General features: G+C 42.9%; 1 protein-coding gene across 1 annotated transcript in view; it reads left to right on the forward strand.

Moving 5' to 3' along the window:
* The window catches only part of snta1 (syntrophin, alpha 1), a 54,663-nt gene extending 41,270 nt beyond the window's left edge, over positions 1-13,393 (forward strand). Inside the window, exons 3-8 of the mRNA XM_028429616.1 lie at positions 9,088-9,283; positions 9,394-9,583; positions 10,761-10,891; positions 11,134-11,330; positions 11,814-12,001; positions 12,194-13,393. Of these exons, the coding sequence (XP_028285417.1) occupies positions 9,088-9,283; positions 9,394-9,583; positions 10,761-10,891; positions 11,134-11,330; positions 11,814-12,001; positions 12,194-12,286 (995 nt within the window). The 3' untranslated portion in view covers positions 12,287-13,393. The remainder of the gene's footprint in view (positions 1-9,087; positions 9,284-9,393; positions 9,584-10,760; positions 10,892-11,133; positions 11,331-11,813; positions 12,002-12,193) is intronic.
* The last annotated feature ends 5,703 nt before the right edge of the window (positions 13,394-19,096 follow it).

A 19,096-nucleotide genomic window follows, 5' to 3' on the forward strand; every position in this document is an offset into this window, starting at 1 on the left:
GACCCCGAAGACTCCACAGAGATGACCTCAGCTGTCTCCTGCAGAGGCACAATGTTGACACTCTCATCACTTTCAGTACTGGATGGCAAGGTCCAGTTGTTCCTCAACTGAAAATGCTTTCTAGGAGATCTGGATAGAGTAGTTGTCTTTCCTAAAGCCTTTCTCTCTGTAGACTTTGACAGAGAATCCTCCACAAGGACGACTCCAGGAAACACCATCTGTGGCACATATGCCTCCACCGGAGTCAGCTCATGTGACTGGTGCAGAGGCTTCATCGTCTTAGGTGCTACTCCTGTTGACTTGGGTGATAAAGCTTTTCTCTTCTGAAGTCTCTCCTCAGACTTCGCGGGGTCCTGCTCTGGCACGAAAACCTCCACCGGATTGACCTCATTGGTTGTTACTCCTGTTGACTTGGGTGAAGAAGCTTTACTCTTCTCTACCGCGAAAATGTCCACTGGACAGGTCACTACCTTAGGTGACTCCTGCGTGGGCATAGAGGGCGAGATCCTGCGTGACACACCAAAAAACCTCCTCAATCTCTGAAGTATCCCCGGTTTGGCTGGCTTAGGAGTAAAAACTTTTGAACTCTTTCCTGAACCTTCTTCAGTGTCAGGCTTTCCTAAAATCAATCTGTCCCACTGTTCTTTACTTGTTCCATTATAAAATGCATTTATATTGGGATGAACTTCCTCTTTGGCAACTCTGGTGAGTTTATCGGCAAACAAATTTCTGTCCATTGCGTCGTCTGCGTCCTTCCAAACCTTCTTAAATCGTCCTAAACCGCTGACTACTTGCATCCAACTTGCTAAAATGTTTTGAAATGACAATAATAGAGTTATTAGAGTTCTCTCTCCAGCTGTACCTTCTAGCTGTTTTGTTTAAGTGTTGCCACGGCAACAAAGACCACACCCACTTGGTTCTACCGTTTCCATGGCAATGGGGCAACATAGACTGTGGTGAAGTGTGGTGCAGGTACTTGGTCCTGGTATTTGGTGCAGACATACAAATACAGAATTTAAATACGTGCAAAAATCTATGAAACTATCAAGTGTGTGGATCTAAGTAATAAAGCAGCTATACACTGAAATATATTTGGAGTGACATTTTTGGAGTGCAGTTTTTTTGCACTCAAAAAATGCTTGTGATCTTTCCTTAAGTAACATTTACTTAGTAGAACCAATTATTTTTAGGACAAATACCCAAGTAAATTTCTCTGGCAATACCTATATTGTATTTTGTTACATTAATCTGTTAGTGTAGTACCACCAGTGGCGGTTTTGGACACGGGCAAACCAGGCGGTCGCCCGGGGCAGCATCACACAGGGGGCGACAGCTCACCTCTGGGTCTTCAAACGGAACGGACATGGAGTGAAGGAGGGAGGTCTCACTCTGTCCTGATAGCGTGCGTCACTGCGTGTTTGTGTATAGCAACGTGAATGATCGGAAGTTTTGGGGTCATGACAACAAACCGGACAGACCTGCAGAGCTGCAGGCAGAGACAGAGGACTGTAGCCTGATGCTGGACTGAGAGTTTGATGCTGCACGCTGTGTTTTTATAATGTCCATCAATGATGCGGTGCTCTGGCTCGTCGGTTAGCTAACAAGTTAGCTACTGTCTGCTAACATAAGTCTGTCTATCATTGACAGGCTGATTAACGTTAAACTAAAGTAAGAATACTGCTGACTTAACGGAGGGAGGACCCCAGACCCCCCTCCCCCAAAGTTGGATTATGGATTTCTGACATGCAGACTTTTGAATGAGTACTATCAGTACATTTACAACATTTTTTATTTAACTGTGTTCATTAAACATGGTCCAAATTCAGTTTAGGATGATAGATGTCAAGATAAGACCTGATCTGTACAAAAATATACGGACAGCAATTAAACAACAAACTGCGGTGTTAAGTGTGATGCGGTGCACCAGTGCAAAAAGTTAGTCCAGAACCCTGGCTGTGACCTCCAGTTAATATGAATAAAAAGTTGACAGTTACACTTATCACAGTTATTATGAGAGAAATTATATTTTTTTATTGTATTATTTTATTCTTTAAGTATAATATTATTTTTTAAGCAGCTATTTTTTTTTCTAAATAATTTAGTATGAATAAAAGAAGAAGTAGAAGAAGATTTTTTTTAGGTTTTTTATTTATTTTATATTGTTTAATTATTTTTAATATTTTTTTTGTTGCAGACTGCCGACAAGTTCACAAACAGGTGTTTGTGCGTTGTGTGCGTCTACTATAGGTGCCCCCTGGTTGTCTAAGGAAGTCAGGCCTGAACTCTTCTTGAAATTGGAAATTGCTTTGCAAACCGTTGAGAAGAAGTTCTTCGTAGCGCTTACTTCTTGCTTCTTGTAGCATGTTCCAGGAAACTACTGATTATGTGTGTGTCCATCTTCGGTAGCCCAGCAGACATATGAATGGCCAGATTGAATGGATATTTCCACTCTTTGATCAAGCTCTTATAAACCAGCTTGCTAAGACCCCTGAAATTTTCTGGAGGAATAATGATATGTTCCTCTTCCAGTAAATCCCAAATTTGGTCATAAAGCCGGATATGGATCTCTTGACACTGCTTCAAAGTCAATGTTGTCTCTAACTTTCTACTGACTTGAATAATTAGATCAAAAAGAAATCTGCCCAAGTCATTTTTTTCCATCTTAGCCACTATGTCCCCCACAAAGTGAATCACAGGTGTGAAGGAGTCATCCTTCTGTGACCCCGAAGACTCCACAGAGATGACCTCAGCTGTCTCCTGCAGAGGCACAATGTTGACACTCTCATCACTTTCAGTACTGGATGGCAAGGACCAGTTGTTCCTCAACTGAAAATGCTTTCTAGGAGATCTGGATAGAGTAGTTGTCTTTCCTAAAGCCTTTCTCTCTGTAGACTTTGACAGAGAATCCTCCACAAGGACGACTCCAGGAAACACCATCTGTGGCACATATGCCTCCACCGGAGTCAGCTCATGTGACTGGTGCAGAGGCTTCATCGTCTTAGGTGCTACTCCTGTTGACTTGGGTGATAAAGCTTTTCTCTTCTGAAGTCTCTCCTCAGACTTCGCGGGGTCCTGCTCTGGCACGAAAACCTCCACCGGATTGACCTCATTGGTTGTTACTCCTGTTGACTTGGGTGAAGAAGCTTTACTCTTCTCTACCGCGAAAATGTCCACTGGACAGGTCACTACCTTAGGTGACTCCTGCGTGGGCATAGAGGGCGAGATCCTGCGTGACACACCAAAAAACCTCCTCAATCTCTGAAGTATCCCCGGTTTGGCTGGCTTAGGAGTAAAAACTTTTGAACTCTTTCCTGAACCTTCTTCAGTGTCAGGCTTTCCTAAAATCAATCTGTCCCACTGTTCTTTACTTGTTCCATTATAAAATGCATTTATATTGGGATGAACTTCCTCTTTGGCAACTCTGGTGAGTTTATCGGCAAACAAATTTCTGTCCATTGCGTCGTCTGCGTCCTTCCAAACCTTCTTAAATCGTCCTAAACCGCTGACTACTTGCATCCAACTTGCTAAAATGTTTTGAAATGACAATAATAGAGTTATTAGAGTTCTCTCTCCAGCTGTACCTTCTAGCTGTTTTGTTTAAGTGTTGCCACGGCAACATAGACCACACCCACTTGGTTCTACCGTTTCCATGGCAATGGGGCAACATAGACTGTGGTGAAGTGTGGTGCAGGTACTTGGTCCTGGTATTTGGTGCAGACATACAAATACAGAATTTAAATACGTGCAAAAATCTATGAAACTATCAAGTGTGTGGATCTAAGTAATAAAGCAGCTATACACTGAAATATATTTGGAGTGACATTTTTGGAGTGCAGGTTTTTTGCACTCAAAAAATGCTTGTGATCTTTCCTTAAGTAACATTTACTTAGTAGAACCAATTATTTTTAGGACAAATACCCAAGTAAATTTCTCTGGCAATACCTATATTGTATTTTGTTACATCAATCTGTTAGTGTAGTACCACCAGTGGCGGTTTTGGACACGGGCAAACCAGGCGGTCGCCCGGGGCAGCATCACACAGGGGGCGACAGCTCACCTCTGGGTCTCCAAACGGAACGGACATGGAGTGAAGGAGGGAGGTCTCACTCTGTCCTGATAGCGTGCGTCACTGCGTGTTTGTGTATAGCAACGTGAATGATCGGAAGTTTTGGGGTCATGACAACAAACCGGACAGACCTGCAGAGCTGCAGGCAGAGACAGAGGACTGTAGCCTGATGCTGGACTGAGAGTTTGATGCTGCACGCTGTGTTTTTATAATGTCCATCAATGATGCGGTGCTCTGGCTCGTCGGTTAGCTAACAAGTTAGCTACTGTCTGCTAACATAAGTCTGTCTATCATTGACAGGCTGATTAACGTTAAACTAAAGTAAGAATACTGCTGACTTAACGGAGGGAGGACCCCAGACCCCCCTCCCCCAAAGTTGGATTATGGATTTCTGACATGCAGACTTTTGAATGAGTACTATCAGTACATTTACAACATTTTTTATTTAACTGTGTTCATTAAACATGGTCCAAATTCAGTTTAGGATGATAGATGTCAAGATAAGACCTGATCTGTACAAAAATATACGGACAGCAATTAAACAACAAACTGCGGTGTTAAGTGTGATGCGGTGCACCAGTGCAAAAAGTTAGTCCAGAACCCTGGCTGTGACCTCCAGTTAATATGAATAAAAAGTTGACAGTTACACTTATCACAGTTATTGTGAGAGAAATTATATTTTTTATTGTATTATTTTATTCTTTAAGTATAATATTATTTTTTAAGCAGCTATTTTTTTTTCTAAATAATTTAGTATGAATAAAAGAAGAAGTAGAAGAAGATTTTTTTTAGGTTTTTTATTTATTTTATATTGTTTAATTATTTTTAATATTTTTTTTGTTGCAGACTGCCGACAAGTTCACAAACAGGTGTTTGTGCGTTGTGTGCGTCTACTATAGGTGCCCCCTGGTTGTCTAAGGAAGTCAGGCCTGAACTCTTCTTGAAATTGGAAATTGCTTTGCAAACCGTTGAGAAGAAGTTCTTCGTAGCGCTTACTTCTTGCTTCTTGTAGCATGTTCCAGGAAACTACTGATTATGTGTGTGTCCATCTTCGGTAGCCCAGCAGACATATGAATGGCCAGATTGAATGGATATTTCCACTCTTTGATCAAGCTCTTATAAACCAGCTTGCTAAGACCCCTGAAATTTTCTGGAGGAATAATGATATGTTCCTCTTCCAGTAAATCCCAAATTTGGTCATAAAGCCGGATATGGATCTCTTGACACTGCTTCAAAGTCAATGTTGTCTCTAACTTTCTACTGACTTGAATAATTAGATCAAAAAGAAATCTGCCCAAGTCATTTTTTTCCATCTTAGCCACTATGTCCCCCACAAAGTGAATCACAGGTGTGAAGGAGTCATCCTTCTGTGACCCCGAAGACTCCACAGAGATGACCTCAGCTGTCTCCTGCAGAGGCACAATGTTGACACTCTCATCACTTTCAGTACTGGATGGCAAGGTCCAGTTGTTCCTCAACTGAAAATGCTTTCTAGGAGATCTGGATAGAGTAGTTGTCTTTCCTAAAGCCTTTCTCTCTGTAGACTTTGACAGAGAATCCTCCACAAGGACGACTCCAGGAAACACCATCTGTGGCACATATGCCTCCACCGGAGTCAGCTCATGTGACTGGTGCAGAGGCTTCATCGTCTTAGGTGCTACTCCTGTTGACTTGGGTGATAAAGCTTTTCTCTTCTGAAGTCTCTCCTCAGACTTCGCGGGGTCCTGCTCTGGCACGAAAACCTCCACCGGATTGACCTCATTGGTTGTTACTCCTGTTGACTTGGGTGAAGAAGCTTTACTCTTCTCTACCGCGAAAATGTCCACTGGACAGGTCACTACCTTAGGTGACTCCTGCGTGGGCATAGAGGGCGAGATCCTGCGTGACACACCAAAAAACCTCCTCAATCTCTGAAGTATCCCCGGTTTGGCTGGCTTAGGAGTAAAAACTTTTGAACTCTTTCCTGAACCTTCTTCAGTGTCAGGCTTTCCTAAAATCAATCTGTCCCACTGTTCTTTACTTGTTCCATTATAAAATGCATTTATATTGGGATGAACTTCCTCTTTGGCAACTCTGGTGAGTTTATCGGCAAACAAATTTCTGTCCATTGCGTCGTCTGCGTCCTTCCAAACCTTCTTAAATCGTCCTAAACCGCTGACTACTTGCATCCAACTTGCTAAAATGTTTTGAAATGACAATAATAGAGTTATTAGAGTTCTCTCTCCAGCTGTACCTTCTAGCTGTTTTGTTTAAGTGTTGCCACGGCAACATAGACCACACCCACTTGGTTCTACCGTTTCCATGGCAATGGGGCAACATAGACTGTGGTGAAGTGTGGTGCAGGTACTTGGTCCTGGTATTTGGTGCAGACATACAAATACAGAATTTAAATACGTGCAAAAATCTATGAAACTATCAAGTGTGTGGATCTAAGTAATAAAGCAGCTATACACTGAAATATATTTGGAGTGACATTTTTGGAGTGCAGTTTTTTTGCACTCAAAAAATGCTTGTGATCTTTCCTTAAGTAACATTTACTTAGTAGAACCAATTATTTTTAGGACAAATACCCAAGTAAATTTCTCTGGCAATACCTATATTGTATTTTGTTACATTAATCTGTTAGTGTAGTACCACCAGTGGCGGTTTTGGACACGGGCAAACCAGGCGGTCGCCCGGGGCAGCATCACACAGGGGGCGACAGCTCACCTCTGGGTCTTCAAACGGAACGGACATGGAGTGAAGGAGGGAGGTCTCACTCTGTCCTGATAGCGTGCGTCACTGCGTGTTTGTGTATAGCAACGTGAATGATCGGAAGTTTTGGGGTCATGACAACAAACCGGACAGACCTGCAGAGCTGCAGGCAGAGACAGAGGACTGTAGCCTGATGCTGGACTGAGAGTTTGATGCTGCACGCTGTGTTTTTATAATGTCCATCAATGATGCGGTGCTCTGGCTCGTCGGTTAGCTAACAAGTTAGCTACTGTCTGCTAACATAAGTCTGTCTATCATTGACAGGCTGATTAACGTTAAACTAAAGTAAGAATACTGCTGACTGTCAGCTGTTTTTAGAGTTAAATACAGGGTGGGGGGTGGGGGGGCTCATGGGGGGGGGTCTCACCCGGGGAGTAATTTGATGTAGAACCGCCACTGGACTCCAGAAGAAGCCAGAGGAGCCGGCTTAAAAGACAGAAGACCTTTAAAAAATGGTGGTGCAAAGCAAAGCCCTGAAAGCTGAAATTTCAAGTAGCACAAAATAGATTGATAAGAGTTGTACTGGGGCTGGATCATAGGAGACATGTAGGTAAAGCTCAGTTTCAGCAGCTCCCAGTCAAGACAGAACCAGCAGAGTCTGGTCCACAGGACTGATAACAGTGAAGCCTCAAGCTACCTCAGTAATGATTTAGTTTAAGGACGTGCGTGCTGATAACACCAGAGAGAGCAGCTAATGTGAAACTCAAGAAAAAGCTCAGGCAACAGCTCCATTATGACAAGCGTATCTTACAAGACAGGGACCATGATGAAGTCCTGGACTTTTTCAGGCTATCCCTCACACACACACACGACTGTTTTATTAGCACTTGTATCTGTGTATTTGTCTGTTAAACTAAGAAGCACATCGTGTATACGTCCATGCTGTTGTCTTCACTCGATAAAATAATTATGGAACGAACTGTTGTAGTCTTGTCAAATGTGTTATGAATCTGTGTGTTTTTGAGATTATTTTTACCTAACTGTGATTTTAAAAAAAGGAAAAAAGGAAAAAATGAAAACAGCCCGCGGTGTCAGGGGGACTCGAACCCTTGACTCCTGACTGAGAATCCTCCATGTTGCATGTACCTCCTGCACTCCTGACTTGCCTCCTTACAGCTGTATCAGTCATTCTGACCTGTCAAAGGCTGATGTTTTTTGCCATGAAACAGGAAGTGGCGGTAACTCGGTATAGTCCCGGTGTTTGGGAGTCCGAGCCTGGACAATATTGCGATCTGCATGTATATGTATTACTGTAGTAACAATTTCACACCTGTGAAGATATTTACAGAATCACTGTGTGACAGTGATTCTAACATTTATAATGAGTGTGTATATGTGTATATAAACAGTCAGTGCTGTCAGCAGCATTAACAGTAGTGAGTCATGGTCATTTCAATCACGAGAGACTCAGCGAACTGAATGAGAACGATTTATTAAGTACAAAGTTTGAATGTGCATTGGCGTCCTAGACCCCATCGTGAAGACCACATCCGGAAAGGGGGGAAAACGCAAGAGGAGAGGCCGCTGGATCATAAGATCCCCCCGGGGTCTAGACCTGGTGGTGGTGGAGAGCTGGAGGGCAGGAGATAGGAGGCCTGAACTGGCGTGGATCTGGTGGTGCTTGGGGTGGAGGAGGGTTGCCGGGTTCGATCAGAAGACAGCTGGAGAAGAGACGAAGACTTTTAAATTTCGTGCTAAGCTGTGATTGGTCAGGAGAGGGATGGAAAGCGACAGCTGATTGGTGAGGGAGGTGCTTTCTATTAAGCACCTGACTAAGAGAGGGGGAGCAGAGGAGTGAGGGATAGAGGGAGAAAGATTAGGAAGCGGATAGGGATAAATGGTGAATGATGGGAAACAGAGTCTTCCTGATTGAACTTACGCTAAGAGCTACATTATTGACAGAAATCAATCAGTCAGAATCAGAAAAGGAAAAGAGAGAGATTGTGCACAGATGTGTGCAGCTGTGCTCGGTCACCCATGCTGCAGTGTTAGTGCACAGCTGGAGGAACATTATCTCCCCTCTCTGCCTCCAGCTGGTGCTCAAGATGTGCCCACCCGGGTCAGACTCAACAACACACAGCAGAAACACAACATTAAGATTAGAGAGACCCATGATGTCCTCTGATGATGTTTCTGCAGCAGCTCTTTAATTGCTTTTACCGACCTGGAGGCAGCGTTTTTACAAATTTCCTTCCTCTCCCTCTCTCTGCTGTTCGCTACATTGCCTCTTATGTAATGCTCTCTCTCTCTCTCTCTCTCTGTTTCAGTGAAGTACATCAAGGAGATGTCGGCCTTCTTTAAAAGCTCCGGGTCCCCCGGGGCCACCCTCCCCTGGGACTCTCCCCCTTCCACACCTCAGAAGGCCGCTGAGCTCTCTCCTGCTGAGGTGAAGGAGCCCCGCAGCATCCCGCTGAAGATGTGCCAGGTTTCACGAAAACAGTGCCCCCCGGACACAGAAAACAGGTACTACACGCTGCACCGCTCCATGTAGCTCACTGCATACATTCAAAAAAGAATCAGACACAATCACACCTGCTCCTGTTCCTCGCCCCCCTCTTCACCTCCCTTGCCAGGTATTTTGAGGTGGTGTCATCCAGCAGAAAGAACTCTGTGTTCCTGCGGGCTAAAGACCCAGCCATGGCCCAGTCCTGGTACAATGCCATCCAGGCAGGCGCTGCCAACCTTTTACCGCGAGTGAAGGAGGAGATGAAGAGCATGCAGCCTGGCATGGAGGTCAAACATCTGGGCTGGATTACAGAGCAGGTACAGGGAACATGTTCACACTGAACATTTTTTTGCTCCATCGTTTTTTTGTAGTTTGTCTATTTTTAGTCTTTGCTTTCATGCTCCCAGGGTTTGTTCTTCTAAATATTACATGCTAGTTTTACAAGTATTCACTGGCACTTGATAAGAATGTGTTCTGTATGATAAATGTTTCATTTAATTATGTTAAAAAATGCTTAAAGGTTTAAACCTCTTGACGTAGAATAGGAGGCCGAGCCTTCAGCTTCCAGCTGTGTTCAGGGAGCAGACACCACCTCCACCTTTAAGACTCGACCTAAAGCCTTCCCCTTTAACGAAGCCTGCATCTAGTCTAAGCCATAATCTGCAGGTATGACCAAAGCCACAGTTAGAGCAGGCTCGATTAACCCCTCGCTGTCGTGTTAGCTTAGCTGCTACAGGCGCTGCTGGGGGTCCTACATGGTCTAGTGAGTCCAGTGTTTACTGTCTAACCTGTTGATCTTTAGAATAGTACACTCATCCAACAATATATCATCCATCCATCATCTGAACCCGCTTCGTCCTGCAGTGCAGGGTCACGGGGGGGTGGAGCCTATCCCCGCTGTCTACGGGTCAGCGTCAGGGTACACCCTGGACAGGCCACCAGTCCGTCACAGGGCAACACACACAGACACACAACCATTCACACTCACACTACAACATATCAGCTGTAATATAAATCAATACAACACTTCCTGCTTAAAGTTACGTCCTGTTGAAGGGGTGTTTTTCCTGCCCCTGTTGCAGAGGCATTTGTTATTGTTAAAGAGACTACACAAATAAAACTGAATTGATATTGATCAATACCCCCCTGTTCCTCCTGCATAAAGTCTGTCAATCGATCAATTTTCTTGTGAAAAAACACAAAAAACGCCCACTTTCATGTGAACACACACAGAGCCTGAAGCAGCAAGCTGCGCTGAGACAAAGACCGTTTATAACAAACATCACGTTGTGAGCTGAGGCTTCACTGAGGCGGCTCACTCAAAGAAAGCCTGGGCCTGTGGTTTACACCTCAAATCACACTGACCCACAAACAACATCTCTGCATAAACAAATACAGCACGAACATGGCGAAACACCAGAGTCTGCACGCTTCAATCCTGAACTCAGTCCAAGGATTTTCACAGTTTAAATGATATTTTTTTTCACGTTGCAGGTGACACACGGTCCAGAGAAAGCCGTCCTGGCTGTGCTGACTGACAAAGACCTGCTCCTGTATCCCTCCATGCCTGAAAGCAAAGAGAGCCTCAGCAGTCCCAACAAGAGTCACCCGCTCATCACCACCAGGTTCACACACAGAGCCTCTCCCTGTTTTGGACGCAGTAACACGCTCATGCTCACTCTTTCCATAACTCGACTGTTCAATATTTCAGCACATAACCTCATATTCATTTGGAAAACATTAGTGCAGCCAGAACCTATGAGTCATGTTTTCTCTCCTGTGTACTCCACATTTTACTTTTCCACCTCTGGCTTCATTCTCTCCTATAAATCATCATGTCCTTCTCCTTCTCCTCTACCCTGACTAGACTGGTCCACTCTGGCCCTGGAAAAAGTTCTCCCCTCCTGGACTCTGAGCTATCCTTCGGGCTGCGTTCGGGCACCAAGCAAGGCGTGGAGACCCACGTTTTCAGGGTGGATTCTGCCAAAGAGCTGTCCACCTGGACTCACCTCCTGGTGGAGGGCTGCCACAGTGCTGCTGAGCTCATCAAGGAGGTCACTACGGGTACAGAGATTCTATGACCTCCATGCTTGCTGCACAGTTCCTTCAAAAAAAAAACATCATGAGTGAGATTACAGAGAAATATGTTGTTGATCATGATTGGTGCCTCTGTGAGCGCAGAGCGACTAAAACAGGCCGCGCATCAGAGGATGTGAGGCCAGATTCAAAGGCTTTTTCCAACCAAATAATCAATCACATCTCTGAATACATCTCAAATCTGTTTCAGAAGCACCAGGCAAACACTTCCGCCTCAGGGGGATTATCAGGAATTATTATTCTTTTCAGAATGTCCTAAATCTCTTCAGATTTAAATGAGGTTCTACAAATGAAAGTTATGTCCTAGCTCATGTGTGTACTGAGCAAAAAACCCAAAATGTCATTATGTTGCCCTCTGCTGGTAGCTTTAGGTAGTGCTAAAGCTTTCAAGAGTAAGCCTGAGACACTGATCCCTCTTTCTGCTCCTGTCTAACCATTCTGTTTCTGCAGCCTGCAGCTGGAACGGGAAGGAGTGCAAACTGGGCGTGCACATCGACGAGGGTTTCGTACTTTTCACAGAAGAAATGGGCGTGAGGAAAAGCGTCCTCCTGCAGCAGCCCTTCGAGCGCCTCCGAATGTCCTCAGACGATGGAGTTCGAATGATGTTCCTCGACTTTGGAGGCCCTGAGGCTGAGATTGTAAGTTAAGTCCTGTGTGGAAACATGTAGATGTTTTACCCACAATGCCCTGGTCATGCTCATCATCATCAACTCACTTCCATCTAAGTCAAAAAAACTTGCTTATAAAACAACATTTAATGACTCACAGTCACATTCAGGTGATGAGTTTGAAAGCTGAAGAACTCTCTCCCTCTCCTTCTCGTCCTACAGCAGCTGGACCTCCACTGTTGCCCTAAGACCATAGTCTTCATCATCCACTCTTTCCTGTCTGCTAAGGTCAAGCGACTCGGCCTGCTGGCATGATAACGGCCATCCATCCAGAACATCACAATAGGAATATTCAATAAAACACACACACACACAGCCCAGAGGACTCTGACACTCCAGACATGTGAGGAAGCCGTGCTGACACCGGCTCGTTACTTTTTCAGCCTTCCTCTTCCTCTGAGAGTCATCATCCTCTCTGGTCCGGCGCCTTCTGTTCTGGTCGGACGACAAAGCTGCAGCAGTGACGGACATTTGTTGAACTCGTAGTACGCATTAAGGGATCTGACGTGTGTCACAGTAGGTGGTGACGCTTTCTGAATATGACAGCCTGTATCTTAATGTTTCAGCCGTTTGTGTTTTTTTGTCTTGTTTAGTTTCATCTCATGAGTCACGACGGGCCTTTGTCACCAGCATCCTTTCATCTCTCAGTCTTTGTGCTGTGCAGGAGTCACAACAACAGTTATTTCACACGTGTTCTGATTGATGTTGGACAAACTTTTTCTTTCATAAAGGCAGCTGACAGGATGACTGATCACTGCATGATCAATAGCCTGTTCTGAACATAATGGCATGCTGTCTTTGTGGATGGTTAACGTTGCCTTTACCCTGAACCAATGCCAACAATGTTTTTAACACAGCTGAACTTATTATTGTCTCTCCCCTCTTTAAACTGTCCTCATAATCTTTTGCCTAACAAAAGAGGATAATAGAGTATTATTATATATTACAAAAGGCTACTTTTATTGTGTTCTAGTTTAACAGAAAATTAGATTTGAGTCGGCCCATGTGAGGCTGTGTTTTTGATGTCCGGGGTCTCCTGTTTTTGAATAAGCTCTCAGCTGAACAGTAATTAAACCACAGGAAGTGCTGCGTGTACATCATTATATCCAACATTTGACATGTCACAGGACAGATGTGGTTAAATCATTGATCATGTATGACTTTGTTTGTGTTGACTGAACAGCTACACTTTGGGGCCTTCTCCTCTCTGACACTAAACAGACTTGTATTAATAATATATTTCAAAACTAAAAAAGTGTTTGCTTTCAAAAATACAAATGTGTTGTATATTCTTATTTAAACAAAGGTGTGCCTTGCAGGGTTGTTTGTATATAAACATGTAATAAACTTTGTTAACTTTTATGGTTTGCTTTGCATGTGCATAATTCATACCACACTAGTGCCACTCTGAAATATCCGACTATTAGGAAAACTTCTGGCAACCCTGAAGTTAAGATGTGGAAGTTTGTAAAAATAAATCACTGGTTTATTTTCTGTTGAACAAAAAAAACAAAGTGAAATCATTCTCCAGTTTTGACTTTACATTATAGTCATTTGCATATCATGCTGTTAAATTTGGTTTATTTTAGTATTTTTAACATTTTAACCCTCAAGCGTCACTTTAATTTACTACCCTTTTGTGTCATTAGGGGACAAAAAAGTCCACTTCCAGAAAACTGCTATAAAAAATTAACAGATTAATATTTTTTCTTACTTTTTTCTGCATAAATATGTTAAACAACTTCAGCCCTGCTCAAAACTACCAAACATTAAATCATTTTGAGGAATTTAACCCTTTAAATGCCAGTTTGATTACTTGATGTCACAGTAATTTTTTACTAAAAGATTAGCCCAAATATTGAGTTTGATGCATTATTAGTTTTTGTGTAGCAGCAGTTTTAAAATTTACTATCAAACTCAATATTTTGGCTAATCTTTGACCTATCCATGACAGATTTAAATATAATGCCTCAGCCACCTAACTTTTGTTTTGTAGAAAATAACTCATTTTTTGTGTTTTCTTCATTAAAAAATTACTGTGAAATCAAGTAATCAAACTGGCATTAAAAGGGTTAAATTCCTCAAAATGATTTAATGTTTGGTAGTTTTGAGCAGGGCTGAAGTTGTTTAACATATTTATGCAGAAAAAAGTAAGAAAAAATAGTTTTTTTAATTTTAATTTCGTTTTTTTTATGTCGTTAATAATCGATGAAGCTCGTGTTTCCGGGTTGCTTGAACCCACCATGATTCTCCATGTTCTGCGCATGCGTGCCGTCTTTATAGACAGGTGTGCGCCCTTTCAGAGCGTAGGGAATAAATGCGGGAAGACGTGTGAAGTACAACGAGCCAGAAAGAAGGAGGTTAGAAAACAACTGACGTTTTCATTTCATGCCCGTGTAAGTTGTTTTAATAATATTAAAAACACTGCTTGATGTCAAAGTAACCAGACGTCAGTTTTGACCGGTCAACAAGCAACTAGCTGTTGTTACCTAGCTAGCTAGCTAGCTAGCTTAATGCTAAAAATACTTCTCCTTAATTATGAGCTCTGAATTTCACTTTGTACATATTTCACAGCTGTCATGGGCCAAGACGGAGAGTCAGCACCGGCTGCGACTGTTACAGAGGCCAGAGGTAAGAAGGTTTAAAGTCTGAGACTCAGATGAAGGCTAGAAAGAGTAGCTAGCTGCTTGGTTTTACTTTGCAGCTTCCTCTTAAATCCTGCATACCTTAGGTTGTAATATGCTCCATATTAGAGGTAGTTTTATATTTATTTTTCAATCAAACTTTATTTTGTTTTTGTCTAAGTATAAAAGTGACACAACTATTATAGTTAAAAACAATTGTGGTGACTTACATTGTTATGTTTTGTTTTGATTAACAATCCCCTCAAACTGTTTGAAGAGGCTTGCCTCACTCTTTAAAAACCTCTGATCTGTAGGATTAATATCAACAACTGCTAATTATCTGGCTAATTGTGCAGAACTTGGTGGCTCAAACTGTCAGTATTTATCATAGTGATCATTTTAAAGAAATGAAGTTGGTCTTGGATGCTGAAGAAGATGATTTTTCACTTGTTATTTGGTGGTTGTAGTTGTTTGTTTTGGTTCTTTTGCTGTCTGTCCTGTTTGCACTTGGTTTTGTCTAAAGCAAAATCATTTAAGTTAGCAATCGGTGAAGGTCGTTAACAAGCTAAAAGGCCGTACTTCACTCAGTGGAGGAGGACTTTAGCCGACAGCTGGTGTGAGTTCTGTTTTGTGTCCGCTGGTTGTGTAGCCTAAATAAGAATCTGTTTGCTAATGCTCTAGCCGAGTCGGGTTGATATCAGTGTTTTCAGAGCATGTGTTTAGCTCTGTATTAAGAGTCTTTTAAGTCAGTTCTAATGGTCTTCATATGTTCAGCTGCAGGTTTTACATCTCATCATCTTTAATGAGCTGTTCCACTGAGCCGCTGCAGATCCAGCCTTCAGGCTGTCTCTATTTAACAGTCCCAGTTGGTGGTCTGACAGTTTTATTAAGTCCAGACAGATCTGTGGAATTGGAAGAATGAAGATGATGATGAGGATGAGGATGAGATTCTTAAGCCAGCAGGGTGTGTGATGGAGACAGTTAGGCCTGCTGGTAGCTGTTGCAAAAGGAGCTAGTAAATGAATGAAGAAAGTGCAACCAGGCCACAAGCCCGGCTACAGCTGTAGTATATAGTGCCGCGCATGCGTACGCAACATGCATTAGGTGTGAAGCGTGGAGCGTTGGTTGTTGCCATAGTAATCGAATGTTTGCTCGGATCAAAGGAATGAACTCCGACTGGAGAAGCTGCCTCCCGATCTTTATTTACGGACTCCACAGCAAGATAGGAAAACATTAAAGTCTCCTCCAGCAGATATTGGAAAGAATTCCACTCAGCCGAGAATCCACGATACGTTTAGTCATTGTGCTCCTTACGACCAAACGAAGCGCTGGAAGGACGTAACGTAGGTTGATTTGCACAGACACACATTTAAATGTGGAACTGTCCGGTTTGTTTGTTTGTTTTTTCTGCTGCTGCTCTACAGTATGAGTGAAAACATGCACTAGTGTGTGACATATTCCAGCCACAGACACATTTTTTTTTTAACTTGAAATAATCACTGATGTGACTTTTTCTGAACTTATTTGTCCTGTTTAATTTTAATGTTAATATTCACTGCTCTGTCTCCTTAAGATAAGAACATTTGAAGGACAAAGTTCTTTAAATGTTTGCTTCATTATTATTTTGAAGCAGTTTGTGCCTCTGTTATCAACACATATTTCAAACATGGCTGGTTTAACCTGTTAGAATGAAGGAGTTAACTTGACTGATGACTTGTCAGTATCATTTTAGAACAATGTGGCGATTTAGAGTCAAAACATGTCAGTGCAATAGTCATCAATTAATCGTCAAATTAATCGTTATCGGCTAAATGCCACAATTAATCATCATTCGGGTGTTCTCTCTCTCTCTCTCTCTCTCTCTCTCTTTTACTGTGTTGTTTTTTCTTGTGAAAGCCTCTCAAATCCTGCTCCAATCAATATATGCACTATGCTGGGGGTTTTATTTTAAACTCTGCATTTTCTTAGCTGCAGTTAGTCCAGATAAATCACATATAGAAGCTTCAGGCTTTTGGTATTGATTTTCATTATATTTTTGGCAGACAGGTGGCAGTAGAGTACTGAGAGAGGAGAGAAGAGCCCAGCGCCCGAGCAGGGCGACGGTGGAAGAGTCAGATTCGTTTTGGTGAAAGTGAAATGAGCAGGAAGTGGTTCAGTCAGAGATTTGACTTTTCTAAATACTAACAAAAGGAGCTTCTGTGTTTCATACTCTTACTGGCAGCTGGGATGCAGATGGTGCTGTGTAGTAAACAGACAGCAGTCCACAGACAGCTCACCTGTCTGAAGATGAAAACACAACAACACCTGCTGTTAGATTCTGATCCTGTCTCCTCATCCAACAGCCTCCAGGAGCTTCATTGGTTAATGTTCAGCTGATGTTCCGTGTGTAAATGTGCACACAGCCCACGGACCCTGGCACTGTCTGTGAAGACTGTCTTTTACCCAGGTGTTGTTATATTTAAGAGTTTATCATAGCCTGGTTTTCTGGTTTCATCAGTCGTGCTGCTGTGGTGGGGACTCTTGTGTTTTATGGCCTTAGGACCTCTGTGGAGGATCTGCATTGAAACATTACCTGCCCATATGCAGTTCAGTGCAGTGAGGAGAGCTCTGATCTGTACACCGGTGAATGAACACAGCTTTGAGGTCAAACACATCTGGGACAGAGATAAGTCCAGGACGCCATTTATGTGAAAACTAGAAACGCCTGACATCTGGCCCAAGCATGGGCGTGTTGCTCAGTTGTGTTCCTTGAAGTTTGCAAAGTCATGGAAGGTTTGCAGAAAGTGCTAAAAAAAATCAAGGGCGTGGTGATTCAGCAGCGTGAATGCTTGTAGCTGCATTTAATGGTGTCATACTGCTCCCTTTGGTTTGTCGTTTTACAACTCCAAACCCACAAACAACATGGCAGAAAAGTTTAACAGCCTTTGAAAACATCTAAACTTTGACCCTAATTGCTCGCCTGTAACTTTTCACAGTGGGAAAACTTCCAGAAGCCGTGAATACAAACGGCAAGTGTCGATCAGGCTTTGTGTTGTATTTTCTAGAAGGCGCACAGCATTTTGACCTTCTAGGTTCTAGCATTCAACAACAACATATCTACATAATGTTATGAAACATGTCACGCTGATGATGATGGAGACTTTATTACAAGTTGTAGCTTCTGTTCAGTCTTTCTACGTCAGATAAGATAGACTGGTTAAAGAGACAATCACAATATTTACATTTACAGATCACAGTCAAACCAGCAACAGGTTAAATGCTTCAGTGAACGACCACTAGCTGAGAATCTCAGGAGAACTTATATCAGAACAACAAAAAAAGGGTTCCTCGTAAAAGTCATTTAACCTTTTGAGAGTGTGTGTTTTAACCATTGACAGTAAAAACTATGGACAGAGCTTCCGTGACGTCACCCGTTTGTTTCTGAAGAGCCGTTCTGAGGCTCGGTGGGAGGTTCCAGGACGTTGATGACTGCCGCCATGTTGGCAGCGTCACGTCCGCCAAAACTCCAAATATGGACAAAGAGGGGGAGCACGAACGGGGTTTAGGGGGGCGGGCGATCGTGGAAGCAGGAAACTCACGTTGTGATACGTCAACTGTCTGTCACTCAAGCGGCAACGCCCATAATTAGCATAATTTTAAGTCCGAATACAATTGAAACTAGTGGGTTGTAAAAAAATTCACCTCCCGTACAATCGGCACTAGAAGAGAACCTATCATCTGAGACCAGAGTGGTTTTTTGTACCAGGCCGTAAACATGTTCATTTCTGCTGTGAAGTCGGACATTTTAACATGGGAGTCTATGGGAAATTACTCGCTTTTGGAGCCAGCCCCCAGTGGTTGCGGCGTGAATTTTGACACTTCCGCATGGGCTTCAAGTCTGAGCCCCGAAGGTTGCCGCTTGGTTTTAACCCAAACCCTGATCTTTATGAATGGAACTCTGCTGATTGACAGGCGGGTGCTGGATCAATGCTTTGTACCTCATCCACCTCAGCTCCACCCACACTCCATCTCTTTATCTGAATTCTGAGTTGAGGCGGTCTGCAATGAAGCGCTTTCGAAAACGTATGGGTGACATCATGGAAATGTGCTAAAACTTTTAGTAACTTTATATTATTTTGTTGTGTAAGAACCTCAAACAGTTCAACACTAACTCGCTCCTGAGTTCATGAAGCACATGGATTCCAGTGAAGCAGCAAAAGGAGGTCTGACAAACAAAGCAGCTTATTTTGTTTCCTTAACCATGAAAATATCAGCACGACACATGACTTGATGGAAAAAAAAATCTTAATTTGCTTCAAGGCAAATGTTCTTATGTAGGTCAGAAATGTGGTCTGAGCCTGTAAGTCCCGTCCAGAACAGAATCAAACGCAAGGTTTAATTCTGCTGAAACTTTCCTTCTCCTGTTGCCAAAAAATCTGAAAAGAGGCTTAAAGTGAGTGTA

Source organism: Parambassis ranga, chromosome 18 (genome assembly GCF_900634625.1).
Source record: "Parambassis ranga chromosome 18, fParRan2.1, whole genome shotgun sequence".
NCBI classification, from domain to species: domain Eukaryota; kingdom Metazoa; phylum Chordata; class Actinopteri; family Ambassidae; genus Parambassis; species Parambassis ranga.